The 21,264-nt window shown below is 50.1% G+C and overlaps 2 protein-coding genes and 2 long non-coding RNA genes across 7 annotated transcripts in view; 3 read left to right on the top strand and 1 right to left on the bottom strand.

Moving 5' to 3' along the window:
• Nucleotides 1-21,264, top strand: part of LOC307205453 — a 422,161-nt gene that overhangs the window by 246,481 nt on the left and 154,416 nt on the right. The gene's annotated exons all lie outside the window — the stretch shown is intronic.
• The window catches only part of LOC307205460, a 261,192-nt gene that overhangs the window by 210,995 nt on the left and 28,933 nt on the right, over nt 1-21,264 (top strand). The window lies entirely within an intron of this gene.
• On the bottom strand, nt 150-13,019 carry LOC307205423 (solute carrier family 2, facilitated glucose transporter member 11-like). Of its 4 annotated transcripts, none has more exons than XM_079957784.1 (12): nt 12,778-13,019; nt 9,061-9,159; nt 7,013-7,173; nt 6,350-6,474; nt 5,890-6,019; nt 5,622-5,770; nt 4,478-4,665; nt 3,093-3,203; nt 2,888-2,989; nt 2,542-2,614; nt 1,666-1,793; nt 150-590 (listed from the first exon to the last, which is right to left on the bottom strand). In XM_079957784.1, the coding sequence occupies exons 1-12, from the start codon at nt 12,841-12,843 to the stop codon at nt 390-392; spliced, it is 1,533 nt and encodes a 510-aa protein (XP_079813910.1). In that variant the 5' UTR covers nt 12,844-13,019; the 3' UTR covers nt 150-389. The 4 variants fall into 4 exon arrangements, with proteins under 4 accessions (XP_079813910.1, XP_079813911.1, XP_079813912.1 ...); XM_079957785.1 differs by lacking the exon at nt 12,778-13,019 and adding an exon at nt 12,369-12,742; XM_079957786.1 differs by lacking the exon at nt 12,778-13,019 and adding an exon at nt 12,070-12,187.
• CCDC117 (coiled-coil domain containing 117) lies at nt 17,464-21,233 on the top strand. The gene is made up of 4 exons (XM_079957842.1): nt 17,464-17,532; nt 17,648-17,860; nt 18,294-18,440; nt 18,732-21,233. Exons 2-4 carry the CDS (start codon nt 17,793-17,795, stop codon nt 18,982-18,984), a joined length of 468 nt encoding a protein of 155 aa, XP_079813968.1. The 5' UTR covers nt 17,464-17,532; nt 17,648-17,792; the 3' UTR covers nt 18,985-21,233.

Raw genomic sequence — 21,264 nt, 5'->3', positions numbered from 1 at the left:
AAATACTCCGTCACAAAAGATGCCCACTGGGTATCTCAGCCCCCGAGATGCTTTCCTTGCTGAGCTGGTCACCTTTCATTTGGTTGTCCTACCTTGATTTTGCCAGGCTGCATCTCACAGCTTTGTGGCTCAGCAGTAAAGACAGTCACTTAGATGAACAGCTGACTTTATTGAACTGAGTCCTTGTACAGGATACAAAATGTGTTTAAGGAGGGACAGGGTGGGGGGAGAACAAAGTCCTGGCAGCAAGAACAGCCTCCTTCTCTGTAGCCAGGGGGGTGGTTGCTAGTGTTGGGGAGCAACGGTTGGCCTGCTAGCAGAGTCAGTTGGTATGAGTGTTCCCTGGCGCAGCTGGCAAGGTCCTGCGCCTAACAGCTATGTCCCACCCTTTAGAATTCATTGCTAAGATGTTGTCTCTCGCACAGTTCTCCCTCTTGTTCCTTGCTTCTACCAAAGTTGAGCTTGTGGAACTCTCTCTTAATTTCCAGGAAGGTTTTGTTCTTTGTCTCAGGAATAACAAAGGAGATGAAAATGACAACCAAGCAGCATTCTAGCAAAAACACAATGAAGCAGTACTGCTTGAGGCCTTTCTGGAAGAAGGAAAAAGAAAGCATGTCACGTGGGGGGGGCACCTTCTGTGCCCCTCCAGGCACTGCTGGATGACTCAGCCTTCTTCATGAATTTCTCTCTCAATGGCTACAAGTTACCTCCATCATCACTAGTAGGAAGAGTGTCGTTGTATTTGGGCCCTGCTTGCAGCCTTCCCCAGAGAGGCTGCATCTGGCCAGCCGCTGTGAGAGCAGGATGCTGTGCTAGAGGGGCTCCTTTGGCCTGATCCAGCATGCCTCACAAGGAGATCCTGGACCATGAGCAACACCCCAACCCCCACCTGGAGTGGCTTTATCTGCTTAAGCTGGTCATTTGAATTCTTGCATCCACTATCACTGGCTAGAAATCTCTCCTGCTTAGTGAACTTGGAATCATTGCACATCTTAGAAATTCTAGGAATTTGAATTAGATGCATTTTTCCCTTTTCATTTTTTGGGGAGGCAAGTTCTAAATAGAGATCATTAAAGGCTTAGAAAACATGATCTAAATGCATTTCTGGGCTGAACAGGCTGTTTTACTGGCAGCTGTTTCTGCTCATTTTGTACTTCTCAGCTCCCTTCGCAGGGGGTTGCTGGAAAGGAATTAGTGAAGATTTGTCCCTCGTGCATGAGGCACCTCCCTGATTCAAGGGCAGCTCATCATACAGAATTGCCTCCAATTGCACTAAGAGGTGAACCGTCTTTCTCGGGCTTTACTGAAAAGGGGCAGCCAGGGGTGCTGCTGAGAGAACCCAGCCAGGGTTTGGTGCTGTCTCATCAGAGGCCAGCTTCAGTTCATTTTGCATTGATGTCAGGCGGTGGGGATGATGATGATGACGATAGAGAAGGGTGCTCTCTGGGGTTCCCTCTATTTTATATCAACATTTATGAGCCCCTTTTTTGATGTGAAAGTGGACAGAAGCCCAGCTAGGAATATAATAATAAAAACAACAAATGTCAAATGCAAAAACCAGGGCAACGGGCACAGCAGCGCCATCTCCTGATGAGTCCCCCTGAGTGGTATCTTGCAGGAGCAGCCAGGGGAGGTTGGGTGGCTACAAACTGCCAGTTTACCTACCACAATGAAGGGGAAGAGCATCCCGATAGTGAAGAAGCTGAGCCAGCTCACCGAGCCTGCAATCATGTAAGCAGCTGGGCGCGAAGACTGGGTGAATAATTCTGTGGTCAAAGTGTTCGTCACCCCACCTGCAAACCAATTTTCAAAAAAGGTGGTGCTATGCTGGGGCAGTATTTCAATAAACAGAAAATGAAACGATTTCCCTTCGTAGATTAGGAAGCTGCTTGCATGTCTTTGAGGGGGAAGCTAGCAGCTAGGTTTTGTTGGAATCTGGCTACAGAGCCATAGGCTAAGAACAAACGGTCAGTTGTGGCAACTCCCTCTTCTTTTAAAGCATGGCAACTATTGTAATCCTTGGGTCTATGGAGGGAAGGCACGTCAGTACAGAATAGTAGTATCTGATGCCCATAAAATGGAGAGAATGCACCTAATAACAGCTCCACCTCTTGACCTAGGATGCTTCCCATCCCCTTCATGCCTGCCCTTAGCTTCTGGGAGAATCCAATGGTGCTTAATCTTGAGGAACAGTTGATGGGAAACGCAAGTGGGAGAGGTTTGTTGTCCTCATGTCCTGCTTAGGGCTTCCTGGAAGAGGCAGCTAGCTGGCCACCATGGGAACAGGAGGCTTTTTCCAGCAACCTGGTTCTTCCTGGGGACTTAGGATGCCTCCATGCATTTCCTGCACTTGCCCTAAGCAGGTGGGATGTTTCAGTGCCTTCAAGCAGCCTGCTTAGCTTTTGCAGCATCCTGTTGGTAGCCCTGCTCTGCCTGTTGGTAAAACCCTGTGGCTCCAAAAGTCCCCAACTTAAAATCCAACAACTGGTAGTTGAGGGCACACGCAGTGGCTGCACCAAATTCATCACTGGGAAGAGGTACCTGGTCCAAGCCCAAAACTCAAGATGAAGGCAAATATGCAGGCCATGCTCAGGTAGGGTGCCCACGAGTACACCTGGGGAAGAGAGAGCACATGGGAAGGCTTGGCACTGGCTGCAGCCACCATGCCCCTCCCTCATGTAACCACCCTGAAGGGGATCAGGGCCAAGCCGGGGGTGGGAATCCAATAGCAGGGGACTCCTGAGACCTGCTGGCCTTCAGTGACTCCTCTCATGGTGCCTTGCTCATCAAGATTCAGCACCCATGCACACCACATGAGCAGGCATCATGCTGAAAAGCTGCATTGCAGCTGGCCCACATGTGTTCTGAACAAGACTTCCCAGCCTACCTGGTACGTCAGGGAAAAAGTCAGCACTATGCACCACAAGGTCATCAGGGAGTAGCCTCCCAGGATCAGGACCCTTCTCCCCATAGACTCAATGAGCAAGCCCTGCGAAAAGAAGAGAAAAGCATTCACTCACTCGGCAGCAAGGAGGATTCTCTTTCTTGCCTCAGAAATTCAGATGGGCGCAATTGGAACACTCATCACTTACGCAGGTGAGGGCAGTGAGGCACTCGCAAGCCCCAGTGCCAAGGGTCACGTAAGGAATGTTTTCTCGGGGGATCCCAGCTTCCTCAAATACATAACTTGCATAGAAGTAAATCTGTGAGTAAATACCAAAAACATAATGCATGGGAGGCAAATCACCAGGCAAAGCAGGCACAGCCCAGGCAACGTGGCCTGTGCAGAGTTAATTTGGGTAGGTATCTTACCTGGAAAAGCGGCTAAGAAAAGAAAAGAAACTGCTTAATGTTACCACCTTCTAAAAACTGATGTGCATACCTTGCCCACTACGGGGGCCTGGAAGCTCTGCATTCTTCCATGGGAGGGTCGCCCTCCAATCTTCACAGGAAAGTGAGCTGGGTGTGAAAGGGCTGGTCAAGAGTGCCACCAGCCGTGCCCTCACTGCTGAAGTCCAGTGCAAGGGAGAGCACATGGAGGGGAACAGTGTGGGGTGGGGAGAGGGCCTGGCTTTGCTCTTCATAGACAACTGGACCAGGCAAAGTTCAGTTTAAGAAGCAGATCAGCCAGCCAGCTTGGGTATGTAAAATGGAAAGCTGGACTTGGACATGAAACTGGCAGATAAACAACCCCACTCTGGTTCTGACAGTTGCTTCGGAACAAAGGATGGGTTGGAGTTTCTCCCATAGTGAGTGACATTCAGACACTTCCCTGTCACCCCAGTTCCTAAAAAGGCTGACATTTTGCCCCTTTCCCAGTCCACCTTTGAGCCCAATGCACATTTCCCTGTTTGTGCTAACAATGGGAATAAATGTCCTTTCACATGTATGCCCTTTGTTTGGACACATCTACACTGAGCCAGCTCCGCACCACCTTCAGTCTCTCAGCTCCCAGCCAAGGAATCCTGGGAACTGTAGTTCTATCAGAGAACAGAGCACCTAACCCGGGGTCAGCAACCTTTTTCAGCCATGGGCCGGTCCACCATCCCTCAGACCATGTGGTGGGCCAGACTATATTTGGGGGGGGAATAAAAATGAACGAATTCCTATGCCCCACAAATAACCCAGAGATGCATTTTAAATAAAAGCACACATTCTACTCATGTAAAAACATGACAATTCCTGGACCATCCACGGGCCAGACTGAGAAGGCGATTGGGCCGCATCCGGCCCATGGACCTTAGGTTGCCTACCCCTGACCTAACCATACTCAGCATTTCCTCAAGGTGACAGCTGCCAGGAATCTCTTAGAGAAGTCCCAGCAGCTAAGCCATTTCCAAGTTGGCTGATGTTTGCTTGGAGTGTCAATGCATGTCATTGCATGGCAGGGGGGAAACTAGGCAGCAGGCAAATGAGCGATGCCTAATGGAGAGCTGCTCTTCTCCTGAGTGGGGAGTGGCTCAGTCCTGGTACTCACCGCATTGATCCCGCTGAGCTGCTGGCCCATTGTCAAGAGGATGATGGTGATGAGCTGCCATCGGATGCTGCGGTCAGTGAAGAGTTGCCAGGGTTTCTTGGCTGCCTCACCACCAAGTGCAAAGCGCTCCTTCTGGATGTCCTCCATTTCTGCCTGGTAGTTCAAAGGGCCATGGAACCGTTTCATTGCTGGGAAGGATAGAGGAGAGCTTTTAGGGCCCAAGTGGGCCTTTGAGCGCAGGAGATCTTCGTGAGGCTGCCAAGAGCTGCTGCAGCTCGAGAGAGAGACAGGCAAGGGGCCTTGCAGTTTGGATCATAGAAACCACCCTCCCACCCACCCAATGGGAGAGGAGTCGGGCTGGCTACTTCACAGGTGCACCTGGACTGGGCACAAACTGGCTTGCCCAAGGCCCCACACCAAGTCCTTGGACACACAACTCTTTGGAGCAGAAGGAAACAACCAGCAGTGGCTTGTGGGGTGTGAAACACAGAGTAGTCAAATACAACATTCCTAGAGTGGACATAAAAAGGGGGTGTCTGGGCCAGCCAGTCAGAACTTCCTGTTTCTTCCTGGGCTGGGACAAATTTCCTCTACATGCGACCAGAGGTGGGCATGACCTCACCTGTGCAGGTAACAAAATAGCACAGGGGAGGCACCCATCTCTCTCTCTCTGACTCCATTCCTCGAAGAAGCAACATCTCTATCTCCTTATGGGATAGATTCCACATATATATATTTTGTAACCTAAGTCTGCCTTCTGGGAAACTTCTGTGAACAGAATGTGAGTAAACTATTTTATATACTTTTATACAAGACTGTGTCTTGTCTATTCTTTTAAGAGGGAATAAAGGGGAATTCTCAGGAAACTTATTTTAGAGGCTTATGCAAGCCTGACAAAGACATTATCCACTGTGCAATTTTTAAAAGGGGGAATGTTACTCTGCTAAATTATAGAACTTGTTAACACAAGTTGGGAAGGATATAATTAAACAATATATCCTCTCCTGCCTCCCTGAACATTCCCATGTGGCTAAAAGCCTCTCTGGGGAGGTAAGTAACCTTTTGGGGAGCAGGGCATCTGGGGCTGAGAGGGGGGTGGGGTGGGGGAAGCAAGGAGCAGCGGATGCTGAAGGGCAGACTTCACCTTTGATGCATTTCATCTCATCCCCTTGGTCAATGAAGAGAAACCGGGGACTTTCTGGAAACCAGGGTAGGGTCAAGAGTTGGATGAAGGCTGGGAAGCAGCTGCTTGAGAGCAGAAAATGCCAGTAGGCCTCTCCACCAAGTAACTCCCTGCAGGAAGAACAGACAATGCTGAGACAAGGGGCTGCCAGCTCCATCCTGATCCTGGGACAACAAGCCAGGCCTGAGCTGAGCAGCCCCCTCTGGGAGATGAGGGCCCCGGCACTCACCTTAAGCCAATAACCTGTCCTGTTAGAATCCCCCCTGTCAGGAAGATGGAGCTGCCCATGACCATAGCGCCTCGCAGGTGCTTAGGGGCAGCCTCGCCTATGTAGAGAGGCTGCACACAGAGACCGATGCCTGGAAATGGAAGAGGAAATCAGTGGCCTCCCTTCTTCATTGCAGGATCCACACCCAGGGGAGCCTCAGGGGCTGCAGGTGGCCTTTCATTATAGGTTGCTAGTGGTGTCACAGGGTGTTCAGCCTCAACAACACCACCAGAAAAAGAAAGCAAAGGTTCACAAAATAAAACTACATAAAGGCCCTTTGCAGTAGGATGTGCCCACACAAAGTAAGACCACTAGCTGATCATTGATGAAGTCACAGGTGCACAAACATATCCCACATGTGCCCTTAATGCCCCTGAAATCCCACCAGGTGAATTTTCCCAGGTGCAAAGTTGAGTCTTACCTGTGTTCATACCAATCAGAAATCTCCCAACAATCAGCAATTCATACAATCCGGCTGGAAAGCTAATTCCCATGAGGATGGCGGCCAGGATGGCAATAAAGTTGTTCATTAAAAGAGCTCCTTTCCTGCAAAGGAGGAGGGTAACAGGATTGCACCCTTGAGGGACAGAGAATTTTTTGTCACAGACCCTGACGGGCTCCTGGACAAAGTTGGCACAGCGTTCAAGGACCTCCAAGAGAAACAGGCAAAATTAAACATCTTGGATAAGCTGGTTGGAATCCACAAGGGCCTCTTTCCCACTAAACCACACAATGGAGAGTCACCCCTCTGGAGACTCCCCGCCCCGCCCCCAACACTCCTATTTTTGCTGATAGGGTTGTGCTTGGCTTTGAGTGCTGGAAGATGAGCTGAAAGACCCACTCAGTCAATGTCCTGGTTATTCTTGGGCAAGTCTCACTCTTTCAGCCCAGCCTCACAGGGTTGTTATGCAGGGGAAATTAAGTTGGGGACTGCGTACGTGGCCTCACATCCTTCGGATTAAGCAATGCAAAAAAATAAAGAAAGCAATACAACCATTTTTCTTCTTATGATAAGAAGCATCCTGCAGAACAGTGAAGCTTCTTCTGCAGAAGCCAGAAGCGTGTGCTCTTCCATCTTGCTCACCTGCCCAGGCGGATGGCCAGGCTGCCTCCAAGGTGAGCCCCAAAGAGCCCTCCCAGGGAGAAAATGGAAGCAATGGTGGACCAGAGGAGGGTCAGCATGCTGGAACTGAGCTCTGCCTGGTAACGCCTCTGCCAGGTGTCATTGAGGAACTTGTGGATGTGCTGGAAGGACAAAGTGAAGAGATCATTTAGCCCATCTAATCAAAGCCTCCCACCTGGCCCAGAAGCATCTCTTTCCTTGCCCAGCTACACAACAGCCTTTTTTTAGCAAATGCCACAGGAGAGAGAGAGCAAGCCAGGGCCTGGTGAATGCAGAGTTTACTTGAGGGGTTGCTCCCCGCCCCCAGGTGCCTCTCGGCAATTTAGTCCATGGACCTTGAACTCTTACAAGGACCGTATGATGTTCACCTCACATTTGCGAGGAACTGGTACCTGTGCTTTGAGGCTCCTTGTGTCTTCATATGAGGCAAACACACAGCTAAAAAATTGCTCAAGCAAACCTGGCAAGACTAGTTGTGTTCACTTGTTTTTAAATTTTGCTTATTTTATTTGTATATTGATAATTGCTTGTATTGTTTTCATGTATACTGCTTAGGCTTTTAAAAAGTAGTTTATAAATTCTTCTAAATAAATTGGCAGGTGCTCAGGGGTTTTGTGGTCCTCGCCCCCTCCCACCCTCTAACTTATGGACTTGGGCAGGCTGTGGGGCATCTTGTTAGTTTGAAAAGGAGATTTACAGTGTGAGGTAGAAACCTTGCAGGGGGGTGCACCCTAACAGCAAGAAGCAGGAAGTAGCAGCAGGAGTCAGGACATGGTAATGCTTACTATTGTTGGTGAACAACTGATCAATGACTTGGCAGAGCCGCTAGGACTTGATAGGGCAATCACACCCAGTGCTCCATTCACTGAGCCACTGCCACTCTTCAAGGCTGTGGGCACCTTGCCTCTGCCCCTCTCTATGCAGAGAGAGGTGGCTCTGTTTCCATGGCAACAGCTGCCTAACCCTCTTATTGAAGGACAGTCATATTCCCATTGCCAGGCCACCACGAAACCAGAGAGGCTGGTGAGAGGGAAAGTGGGGAGGTGTGGGGCTTGGCTTTCCCAGATTCCCAGGGCCAGCAGGGGCCCCCCGGTGCCGATTCCTGACAATGTCCCCAACTATGCTCCCCTCCCCCTGCCGCCACCACTACACACAGGCACTGGTTGTCCTCTAAGAGATGCTTCATTGTCTCAATCAAGAGTCTGGGAGGGGGGAATCCCTCTTTCTGAATGCTGGGTCATGGTGAGACGAAGGCAGGCCATTTTCTCTTCAACAGACCAAAATATACCAGCATCCTCTGAACTCTGCTATCCGTGCAGCCCCAGGCTCTCAGTCCATGAGACATCAGCCTGTTTGTCTCACTCTTTTTTCAGTCTCGTGCTTTTATCTCTCCATGGTTACTTTGTTTTAATTATTTTTAAAATGCATGAAATGTTTTGGTAAATCAAGATTGCACTCTTTAATCAGAAAGGGAATCAGCTGATGATGGGCGAGGGCAGCCGCCTGCATCCCTCCAGACTTGCTCAGTTTTACGATCTATAGCCTTACTGTCGATTTATGACAGCACAATGGAGCCATCACCAGCTCTTGGCCAGTCTCCCCATCCTCAGGGGCAACTGGGGCGTGGCAAGACTGGAAGGAAGAGATTCTTCTGCTTGGCCCTTGTGGCCTCCTGCCCAATGACGGCAGCCAAAGTAGCCCTGAGGGAAGGGAGAGGGACAAAGCCCCCCTGTATCTGGGGAGGGCAAGTGGCCCCCATTCCTTGACACAAATCTGGGGTGGAGTGTTCACTTAGTTTGGACTGCATGAGTCATCTGCATGATGCAGATATTTGAACAACAACCTGACAGCTTTTTATTTATCCTCATGGCTTGATAAGAAGTGTTTCTGGGGAAGAGGTTTACAAAAGCAACAGGCAACTTTGCTCCAAGCCTTTGATAGGTCAGAGAATAGTGTAGAGTAACCCTCCCATCTCCAGCAATAGAAAAGAGATAAAAACAGCATCTCACCTCGGTGGGTGCATTGATGACTGAAACATTGTACCCATATTGAAAGGTGCCTCCGATTCCTGCCGCACAAACAGCCAAAAGGAGCGTCCAAGTCGGGAGCTAGAGAAAGAAGCCAGAGACCCTCATGGTCCAGAGAGTCATGCTACTTGGAACAGACTGGGGCCTTCCCCCACAACCTCTCATCCCAAGAGCCTTCCTTCAGAGAATGGGATCTCTCACTTTTGCAGATTATAACTGACATCTAAGTAGCCTTTGCCAAGCTCTGCAGATGTTATGGATTAGCAGTCCTATCAGTCCCAGCCAACCAACGTGGCTGTATGATGCTGAGGCGGATGACAGTGGCAGTCCAAAATATCTGGAGGGCAACAGGTTGGGGAAGGCTTCCCTCAGGCCCAGGGGGCAGGCATTTTATGCCACCCTCCTCTCCAGCAGAGAGGCTGCCGCAGAGGTGCGCTGATGCTGGACCCACAGTTCTGAACTAAGGGAGAAGCGGATTTGTACTCACACTGGAGTCAAGCATAATAAATGTGAACAGATGGTTTATAAACTGAATCAAGCAATTAATTAAGAAGCATACCAATGAATTAAGGACAAACACAAGCAAGCACCATTGATTGCATGGCACAGTGGCAGCAATTGGGCACCCGCTGAACAGCAGGTCTGGCACTGCCCTTTGGCCTGTGGGTTTCTGCTCCTTGTGCTGCCTCTGCTTCCAGGTGCCCCATCCAGCTGTCTTCTTCTCTTCCTCTTGCATTTTAAAGCAGAGGCAGGATAGCTCAGTCTGTGGGGTATGAGACTCTTCATCTCAGGTTGTGGGTTTGAGTCCCCCGTTGGCATGGGCATAGCCAATAGGGGGCAAGGGGCAGCTAACCCCCCCCCCCAGATCAAGTAAAACAATAGAAAGTCCTGCCCCCCCCAACAAAAATCCTGGCTACTCCCATGCCCATTGGACAAAACATTCCTGCATTGCAGGGGGTTGGGCTAGATGACCCTCGTGGTCCCTTACAACTCTACAATTCTAGGATTCTAGGATTCAGCTTCTCCATTCCCCACCTGCCTTGGATCTTTCTCAGCACTACAGAGGTGTTGGCCTTCCTTTTCCTGAATGCAGTTCAGCTTCCCAGGGTCAGCACCAACAAACTCCAGATGCTTGCAGGTCGCTAGAATCCTGGCAAAGCACACAGGACCTGACTAGCTACTACCTGATCCAACAAGACAATCATTGTGACCTTTAGCAAGAGTTGCAGAATCAGGATCCCTGAGCACAGCTCACTCTTGCCCATCAGAGCTCTCCTCTTTGTGGGTTTGCATTCTTGCTTTGTGAATTTAAAAAAGTGGCAGACAGCAATTTCTAGCAAAAAATGGAAAACAAGGAGAGCAGGTAAGTTTGGGGGGGGGCTCATGAGGTTTGAGCCTGCTGCAGAACAGTGTTTGCTGAGTGGCCCAACTGTTCAAAGCGAGCTTTGCTGGGTGACACCTCATTTGACCCACAGAACTGCTGCCCTGTTTGATGGAGGAATCCTGCTCCACCAGGCAGCAGAGGCATGAGCTGTTTGGCATCTGTCCCCACTTGGAAACCTGCCCATTGGCCTCCCGCCTTGGTCCTCAAGTAGGAATAGCCTCTTTGCCAGGTAATCCCTTGGCATGTGACCCAGGCTGATCAAGTCTGGCTTGAGCACAAAGGAATGCACACACACAAAACTACCACCCCAACACCAAAGTTACTGGCTACATCATGACTCACTCTGGACTTTCAAAGCCCCAAACTGGAAAACAAACAAACCCTTTCCCACTGCTCACTATAGTTCTCTGGGGCTGCTGTGTTTCTTGACTTTGCCTTTGTCCTGGGGGAGGGGGCAAGGTGGAAAGGACTTCCTTGGGACCCAACCGCCAGTGCCTTGTTGTTTCCCTTTTCTCCTAGACTGGGCGGTGAGCGGGCCTTGGCTTCACCTCGGGGCTGGCAGACAAGGAGATGACCAAGCACTCGGGCAACAAGCTGGGTGTGCAGAGCAGGGCAGCCACACAGGAGAAGCATCCCCATCACTGCTGAGAGCCTCGTGACTTCCTGCTTGTGATGCTGATGTGGATGGATTATCTGAGGAATTAATCACTTGACAGGATGAGGAGCTGTCATTCATTATGCTCTTAGCTTTTCGCATTCCTGCTTCCTTTCCTTCACTCCTGACATGGCACAACATTAAACTGACCCACCTTGAGACAAGCAAATGGGGGCTGAGGGATGGGAGAGGTGTCTGTTCAGGGACATGGATGCTCCAGCACAGTTGGTTAGACTCTTCACCCAAAACAGAGTTCAGTGTGGTCACTTGGCCCATCAGTCTCTTGCCAACAGCAGCAAGTATCAGAGCTCAACACATGCCTTCGCCAAAGCCGAAATGATGGTGAAGCAGTAGCTGCAGCCATACGCCCCCTGGAAGCCATTCCAGACTCTGACCCCACCCCCATTTATTACTTACAGAATTAAACTCCACTTTTATTTCTCTGTTCTGCACCCTGAGAGAGAGAGGACAATTCTCTACACGAGTCACCAATATATAAATATTTGCTCACTCACTGACAGTGGTGTCAAAATGGTTGAAGTACAGTGGGTAGAAAATCGAAATTTAACAATCAAAACAAATCCCCCCCCCCTCAGGTACCTACCATCAACTGCCCTGTACGAAATATGCTGTTTACTTTATTTATTTATTTATCTGTCGAATTTATTGCAATATTACAATCACTGGAAATCATTTACAATCGGAATATTAGGGTGGGTCCTGAAATATATATTTCACAGGTATCAAGGGCCAGGATGAAGCGGTGCCTCTTCACCATAGGATGGGAGCCGAATGACAAAGGGGCCAGATGCCCCTTCTCTGTGGGGAAGGAGGGATGGCACAGCTAGTGCCACCAGAACTATCAAGAGCACACACCCCCCCCATCAATCTGAACACCCAAGATGGTCTCTAAGGGTATTTGGGGGCTTTTAAGAAGGTAGTGTAATCTTACCTGCAAGCCTCTTTAGAAGAATTTGTATCCTAAAAGGCTGGGTAGATAGATAGGCAGATACTTCTCAAATTCATGCTGCAATTTCCATTATCAGTTGCCTCATGAAAGTATTCACACAACTCACCATCTGTTTGTTAGAAGGGATCTCCTCTAAAATCAGGGTATGCAAATCTGCATCCTCATTTCAGTTGCCTCTACAATGCGCACACATCCCCTCCTGTATTACGAGACTCAATACTTCTGCCTGAAACCTAAGCCCACAGCCGCCTTGTCGCCTGTGACTCTGCAAGCTTGCTTACCTTGCTAGGCTGTCCAGCACCTTTCAGCAGCGGCTGGTGCTCCATTCTCCACACCTGGCAGGTGGCCTTCTCACCAAGGTGGCTGAGCTACAGCAGAAGGAGGCTGAGACGTGCCACCGTTGGGGTGGCAAAGTGCTGTTGCAGCAGACCCCAGAGCCTTCATGCCAAGGTACTTCAGACTCGGCTGTCTATGGAGTTTTATGGGCTGGGACTCATCACAGCCTGCCAGTGAGTCAAAGCATTTCAGGGGTCACCCCACAAAGAACTTTTTCACCAACTGTGAAAAGTCCATTCGTTTTGGTTGCTCAGGGAAACATGCACATTAGTGACCAGTTTGTTGTGGGCCCCCATTTGTCCGTGAAGAGAGAGATATAAAGAAGCAAACAGAGAGCTGGGAGGAGACAATTACCTTGTGATTTTCCCTCATTCCTCCCTTGGACCTCGAGCCTCTGGCAGGACACTTGGAGCAGTCCATGGAGTATGGAGCAATGCGCAGAGCTGATGAAGCACCCGAGGGCCCTTCTCTCGCATCTCAGCTCTTCCACCTAGAGGCCCCTTGAAGCGCCAATAAGAAAGACTGAGCCCCTCACCTGACTGGCTTTCACATGTTGCTGGCTCAAAAAATTAAGCTGGCTTTAAACTGCAAACTCCGTCCGGTGGGGAGGGAGGGCTCCCAGCTCAGTGCTGCTCACACAATGCGAGAGAAGAGACCTGGGAAGAAATGAGGCTGTCTGAATCCCTTGGTGTCTCCAGGCTTCACGTCTGCCTGGAAAGAGTGGGTCACAGTCCAGAGCTTTTCAAACTAGCCCCCTTTGGGCAGAATTCTGTTGGAGATGCAGCAAAAGCCTCCAGAATATGGAGCTGGCGACACCAAAGTGGATGCAGAAAAAGAGCCAAAGGAAAGATGGCCGCAGCCAGCCAGAGACCCAGGTGGATAGGCTGGCAAAGGAATCCGGTCACTGGGAGAAGAGGCAGACAAACCCAAGGAGCTGCTTCCCAGAATGTGCAGGGGCTCCAAGGCCAGGAAGGAGAAAAGAGGATGTCAGTAGAGATAGCTCAGGGAGGCAGGTGAGAGGAGAAAACTGGAGTTTCTGTGGTCCCTCACCTGAGAAACCTCCCCTGCAGATCCCTGCATCTCGAGCCTTGGCCAAAGGAACAGGGGCAAGGCAAGGTCATTTCTTTCTGACCAGCTAGCAACCCTTTAGGCCAGGCAGAGGCAAACTCGGCACTCCAGATGTTTTAGGACTACAACTCCCATCACTCCTGACCACTGGTCCTGTTAGCTAGGGATGATGGGAGTTGTAGTCCCAAAACATCTGGAGGGCCGAGTTTGCCTGTGCCTGCTTTAGGCACTCAGGTTAGGGTGTTGTGTGAAGAAAAGCACCCCAACTCTTGGAGTGTAAAGGTATTTAAGGCCAAAGTAGCCCCCAAACTCCTCTATGGCATCCCATTATGGACTGGTGCAGTTAACCAGTCGTTGGAACGCATCCAATCCAAATTCTTGCACTAAATCCTGTCAAATTGTGTGCCACATGCAGCTATGTGTCTGGAAACTGGACGAGCTGCTGGAAATCAAAGCGTGGCTCACCACTATAAAGTACTGACTCCGCCTACATTCCATGCCTGATTCCTCCTCTTTAACTTTCCACATACTGGCAGAATCCCACCACTCTGAATGGCTAGCTTGCATTGAGAGCAAAATCAGAACCTGTGGCCTATCACTCAAGTCACTGCTTATGTTCCCACAATTGGAAGCATTCTAAACAATCAAGCACAGAATCCTAGATATTTAATTCCAAACCCTTAGCAGCGTAGGCAGTAAAACCTGTTTCCCATTGGGGCTGAGAATTCCACCCTCATTTGGCCAGGACACTGCATATTTACATCAGCTTTATGGTCCCCACCTAGGTAGAGCTCTTTCCCTTGCAAGATTTAACGTCTTACCATATGCAGTTTTGCAAGGTAGATTCTTTAAAAACCCATCCTATAAGAGATACTGCCCTTGTGGCACAAAACAGGTTGAATCCATCACATACATTTTCTTTTATTGCCCATTTTCTGCAAAAAAATATATGAAAAGTAGAAGAAGGGGATTTATTGCTCTGACTCTTCCAGGATGTCTTATCTGTTGAACAATTGTGTCGCCCCAGCTTCTTCAGAGGAGAAAAAAACTTAAACATGTTGCAGAGCTCCCAAAAATAGACCAAAGGCAATTGTACTGTACTTCATCCAGCAGAGCTTTACTGCTACTGAAAGCAAATGAGCATAATGGTCACAAATCCAGTACATTCAAAATCCAGTTGTAATAAGACCAAACCTTAACACTACAGCATACAGAATACCACACAGGAACAATGAGATAAAAGGAAAAAGTGAGACCCAGGCTCCTCCTGGTCTGACTTTAATAGTCAGCACAACCTTGACAGAAAGATAAAAGAACTAGTGTAAACCAGCTGTACTCAGCTTCCCAGAAGAAATAACCCAAACAATAACCTTCTGCCTGTTTCTTTCACATAGAAAGAAAACTTTCCAGAACACTCTTGAATTAAGTAGAACAGGAAAAATCTCTACACAGAAATCAACACTTTCTTTACTAAGAAATGCAGACTGACAAATTGTAGGAATGACGTTGTGGAGAATGTGGCAAGATTTTTGAATGAAACCATGAAATTACATCACTATAGGTCCTAAGAGCCATTTTCATACCTCACGGTGTCTGGACAGTTTTATCCTAAAGTATCTCCTACTATGTTCTGTTAACAGTGATGTGTTCTGATCCATGTAAATGATGCACGTATTCTATGCCAATATAGGAGACTAATTGATTGAAGTGGATTTGTTGCACCAGGACAATGGGGCACTTTAATCCACTTTAATTGCACAAACCTAAATTTCCAGTGTGCCCTCAAACCTCTCCCATAAAATACAACCCTGGAGGTGACCAGAGATTTTTGGCTTGACTTTAAGCCTTTCCCACTGGCTTCCCCTGGTGAAGGGCTGCTGCTGCCACCACTTCATGGTACCTGGGATTTAAGTGCAGCTGCAACTGGGGAGTGGTGTGTCATGATCCTTCTCATTTAGGCTTTCATGCCAAAACGGGAGGTGATTTTCTCCTGAGTTTGTAAGCATTTTTAAAATTACTCTGTTAGTACCAATGTAGATGAAGTCTGTGATTATACCCCTATTGCATGGAGCAGGTTTGCAAGAATGTGCTTTAAGAGCAGAGAGAATGTGAGCTATGCCTGCCCTGCAAAACAGCTCCCTGTTGTTAGCCCCATTTTGCTGAAGGGAGGTGGGAAGAAGTGAAGACAACCCTGAAGAATAGCTGGATGTTGTTAGCCTAGTACCGGTATTTCTTTTTTTTTTTCTTTCTTTTTTTGGGGAAAAAGAGGGGCGAGGGGGCTGTAAAGTTGACTGCAGCAGCAGAGTGGAAGTCAGGTGGACAGCAGGTTTGGTTGCAATCCATCTGTCTTGAGAGACAATGGAGTGTGCCTCCAGGGGTGAAGTCAAACCGCAGGGGAATCACAGTGCCTGCTGTGGCTGCAGAGACCGGTCACTTGTAACTGTTGCCATTCTGCATTGTTTTTTGCTGTGTTAGCAGCACCAAAGTGACCTCTCTGGGCAAGCCTGGGCAGAGTGGGGGGGGCGGGGGGTGTCATGGGCTGTGCAGATGACAACACCCCCGTCTCGGCCTCGCAGGTGTGGGTCCAGTCAAAGCCATTTCGCAGGGTGTGGCCACTGTCCCATGCTGGCCACTGCTGCAAAGAGTTTTGAGGCTCAGGTTGAAGAGTCAAGCAAAGAACATAGCCAGGATATAGAAGCAAAACAGCAGCCAAGAGGCCTGATCTTTATTGTTGCAACAATGACTCCAAACTACAACATAAAAGATGCAGAGAGAAGCATCAGAAGGGTGTCACTCTCTTTTAAAGGTTTTCCCGAATTACTCATTGCACCACATTGAAATCGTCACACATATGTCACAAGCATGTCATAAACTAGGAGTGGCATCTTGGCTGAAAACTGATGCCTTGTCAGTCTGGGATATTTAGCATTCCTGGCACTGGTTAAGGCAAAAGGTGATGCCCGCAATCTCTGACATCCAGGCCAAGACCAATATCCCCCTTTGTCTGAGTCTGGAAGGTGAGACCTAGCACCTATTGGGTATGGGCAGGGTTTGCAGGGAGTACGTGACCATTCCCCTTGGGGATTATGGCTCCCCCAGGCCCGACCTCCCTCCTCTGGTCGCCATCCTTTCCCTGAGCAAAACACCATTGGAATGATGAAAATCCATCACAGATGTGATTTTATATTGAATTTTTTTACTGTAGAAAATGAGACCACGGCTCTACTGGGTAAAAAGTAACAAGGCTGGATACAATGTTGCAAGTCAGCTCCCCACTTTCCCTGACTCCGCGGGGGTCCTCGGCGAGGATGCCTGGTTTACACCTGCAGTACCGGGGGTCCTCGTTAGGGGGCGCTGCCTCGCAAGCAGCCGTCAAAATAAGAGACGCCCCGCGATCCCTTCGTCTCCCGGCGGCGCTTAAACAGGGAATGGGGGGAAATGGGTCGTGTGTTTCTTACAGACGTTTCCGGCTGCCCCACTTCCAGGAGCCGAGGGCAGGAGGGGAGCCCCGCAAGGAGGCGGCCGGGCGGAAGGGGCTTCCGGAAGGGCGGTGCCCCGCCTCCCCGACGGAACTACCGCTCCCGGCATGCCCAGGGCGCCGCCGCCGCCCCTGCCATTCCCGGCGTCCTCCGGGAGCGGAAGCGGAAGAGCGGAAGAAGCAGCGGCGCGGGCGGCCCCTCCGAGGACGAGCAGGCCCCGCGCGAACCCGCCCGCGTGAACCCGCGCCTGCGCTCCCCGGCGCGCCATGGCGGCCCTGCAGGGGGCCTTTCCGGGGGGAGGAGCCGCGCCCCCCCTCCGGCCCGCGGCGGGGAGGGCCATGGAGGGGCTGGGGGCCCGCCGGGCCGGCCTCTGCGCGCCGCCGCCCAGGATCCGCGCACGGTAGGCGGGCGGGCGAGTGGGGGGCGGGCGGGCGGGGTGGTCCGGGCCTGGGCGCCCTGGCGGCTCCCGCTGAGCGCAGCCTTCTCTCCCCCGCAGGCCGCCCGCCCTGCGCCGCCGCCGCCGCAGCAGCCACAAGCGCCGCCTGGACGGGGAGCCCGACGGGTAAGCGCCGGCCGGCTGGCCGGCGGGGAAGTGGGGAGGGGGCGCGGCGGGGAGCGGCCCCCGCGAGCTTCGGCCGCCGCGGAGCCCCGTCTAAGCTGCGCCATTCCTTCGCCAGCTGCCCGGAGGCCAAGAAGAGGCTGGCGGAGGCGGTGCCTGCCTTGGGCGAGTGGCTCCTTGTCGCGGGCCAGCCGTGCGGCCCGGGACTCTCTTCGCAGGGCCAGAGTCACCTGCCTGGCCCGCTGGACGTTCCCTGGGAAGAGATGGAGCAGTCGGCGGGGGAGCTGCAGTGCGAGGCGGCCCGCAGGAAGCTGCAGGAGATCGAGGACAGGTAGGGGCCGAGACAGTTCAGCTCAGGAGGGGGGAAGGTGCCTCCTTTTGCAACCCCCTGGACTGGATTTGCTGCTGCTGGCCTGGTGTTTGCTTGTTTTTTGTTTCCGCACTGGTATTTTCTCTACTTTGGCTGAAAGTGAGTAGGTGCAGAGGTGAATAGGTGAGATTGATAGACCTCATCTTCTCCTCCCCCCACCCCATCAATGATTCCATCAGAAATTGCCCAAACACTTCCAATGTTGCCTTCACAGCAGTGTTGGAAACTTTGAAGCATAAGCTAATTGCCGAGCAGCACCTTAAACTTGCAGTTGCCGCAACAGAATGTCTAGCTGCTTTTTCTTTTTTTGTGGTGACATTATTATTTTTTTCATTTCATTTCTTTACAGCTTTATATTTGAAAAAAATTCATATCCCTCCCTTTCTGTTGCTAGAATAATTGACGAGGATGAAGAAGATGAGAGCGCCCTTCCAGCAGGAGGTGTCTGCACCCTTCCCACCTTGGTTCTTTCTGACACCCTGAAAACAGGCCTGAAGAGGGATTACGAAGGAGACCTGACAAGGCAAATGATCGAGTCCATGTAAGGAGCTGCCAGAGCGAAGCCTGGCTCATGGAGGTGCTTGGGAGGGGGCCGCACAGTCCACTGAACTAAGAATGCATTTGCCAGTTTCACACACACCCTGCCCAGGGCCATAGCAAGGCAGGCTGTGACAGGATCTTCCTGCTTGGCTTGAGGAGGGGGTTGTTGAAGGGACCAAAAATAGGCAACTGTGGGGATGAACTCCAGAGCAGCAGTAACACTGCAGGGCTTTGGCTAGGGGTTGATGCAACAGGATTCTCTGTTGTGATTCCTGTGCTCTCATCCACGCAGGAGCCGCCCCTCCATGGAGCTGGTGCTTTGGAAGCCTCTCCCAGAGTTCCTCACTGAAAGGACGCCTGTTTCTGTGAAAAACTTCAAGCCACTGATCACAGGAAGATGCCCCATGAAGCCAGCAGCCCAGGAAGCTGCCTTTTGCCCACAGACAGCAGAGTTTCCTGAGCAGCCTCAGCAAGAGGAGATGCCTTCGGCCCTCTATGGCCCCCTGGGGCGCCCTGCAGGTGCAGACGAAGAGATGGAGTTGTAGGCAAAGAAGAAGGGGCTGAGGCAGAGTTCTCCAGACATGCTGAGACTGGACTTTTCGGGGGAGGGGACTGTGAGGACCATAAAGAATCTAGGGTGGAATAGTAACATGTCTGGAACATGGAGCAGAAGACACTTTCAGAGTCCTTGTAAAGAAATGTGATGGGTAAGGTTCATATTTTTCCTTTTGGGCGTGACTTTTTTCTTCCCTTTTCATGGAGTAAAAGTCAGGAGCTGACAGTGTAGTTCTGGCTCAGACCACCCTCTATGCCCACTAAGCTACAAGTGTTGTTCTGTTTGGAACTTCAGTGGAGGATTTTCACCTGCTTTAAAAGGAGAGTCTCAGTCTTGAGTGTTTGGTTGCCTGCATTCGCTTTCACTGCTGCTCCTTGAGCCGTGTGGCTTAAGTGTTGCTGTGAGGAAAGGGAGGAAAGGCCACCTTGCAGGCATCCTTGCCGGCTCAAGTGTGGCCTAGAAATTGTCAAGAGGTGGGGCGGGATAGAAGCCAAGCCACAGAGCTGGCTGCAGGCCTTAGCTTTGAGTCAAGAGCCATTTCTGTTGGCTGACTCCTGCTTACTCTCCCCTTCCTCCCAAAGATTGCTCCATTGGGTTGAGGGAGTCAGGACACAGTTGATGGCTTTGGGCCAACCATTCCCAAAACCAATGTCATACAAGTATCAGCCTGCCCAAAACAGCAGCTTTAACGTTCATTTCACATTGTGCCTGAATCTGAGCCATGGCTGGTGCTGCCAGTCCTCCAGTGACAACTGTCTGAATGCCATAGAACACAAAGTTGCTTTCCTCTGGAACGATACCTCGTGTCTTTATTCAGAAAAGCCATTTCCTGGCTGCCAGGAAGCTACAAAATGGTCCTTTCCTAAATCTAGAATTACCAGGAAGGGCAACATCAGCAAAACATCCTCACCTGAAAGAATTTAAAACCACACTCATTTCCTGGATGGTCACTTGAGTTTATGTATATGTCCTTTTTGTTGGTTTTTATTATTATTATTATTAATCTTCCCTGCCCACACTCCTTGTCTTCTTCAAAACATTAGAACAATTGTACCTAAACATTTACATCTTAATTCAGAGTGGAAACCCTGTGCATCCACCCCCCAATCTTGTTAAGACTAAACTGTCACCTGCAGCCAGCAGGGCTAGTGGTCAAGAGATTGGGGATGTAGCCTGGCAACAACTGGTGGGCCAAAGAAGTATGAGAAAAGCATTTATCCCATTGTTATTTTCCTTTTTGGTAGTCCTCTACATACAAGCAGAAGTGGCTTTTAAACTGCCCAAGTTTCAGAGGATAGAGCAGGTTAGAACCTGCTGGTCCCCACTCTGGTAGCATGTGGAAGGGCCTCCACAGCTGATGTGAGAAGACGGTGAAGGCAAATGTCTGGCTCTGGCATTGGGTCTTCCATTGGCCCACATCCTTGGAAGTCAGAAGGAGTGAGTGGTGGTTCTTTTTCAGATGTTGCAGTTACCATTCATGCTGGCTAAATGCTGTTTAATGAAGACTACTTCTGTTGGTGGAAGGATAAAATAGGTATATAAAGAAAGAATTCCTGAATGCCAGGATCCAGGTTTGGGGCAAGTACTCCATGGTGAGGACACAAGCAAAGTGTGGGAATACAGACCTTTAGAATATGCCCTTGTGTGTTCTAAAGGACAACACATTTGGTAAGCTTAAAATTGTCTAAAACTCTCCAAAGGTCAGATTCATGTGCTTTTCCGTACAGCAACAGCACTCAGAAAGTTGCACAGGCTGTAAAACTTGGCTTACTTACAAAGTGGTGAAAGTTCCTAAATTATTGGTATAGGAACTCAAGGGAGGTTTGTTAGAGCCATGCGGCTAAGCTGGAACACATGCTGAGCTTTTCAGGGGGCGGGGCGGACAAATACTTGATTATCTAGTCTCTCAAGGTGAGCTAAGCCTGGCAGAACAGCTTATGTAAGCATGTTGGTTATGAGGCTGCTTATCCCACAAATACTGGTGAGAGAAGGGGAATTCTTCTGATTCCAGAGGTAAATAGATCCAGATCACTTTAATTTATTTTCCAATTCATTTTTGTCATTGAGACCTGCCTCAGCTTCCTCACAGGAAAACAGTGCCACACAAGTATAGCTCAGAGGGGGAGTTCTCCGAGTGTTTTTGCTGGTCCGTCCGTTTGAAATAAGCAACATTGGATTGTGGTCTGTCTTTGGTTGGACCAATTTGTATGTCAATAAACTTTTTTAACGTTTGTAGTATGCTGCGGGATGGTCTTGCTGTTTTGACCAC

The sequence above is a fragment of the Podarcis cretensis genome, assembly GCF_951804945.1.
Source record: "Podarcis cretensis genome assembly, chromosome: 16".
Taxonomy (NCBI): Eukaryota; Metazoa; Chordata; class Lepidosauria; order Squamata; family Lacertidae; genus Podarcis; species Podarcis cretensis.
The sequence above is the reverse complement of the archived record's forward strand: the minus strand, read 5'-3'. Positions and strand labels throughout refer to the sequence as shown.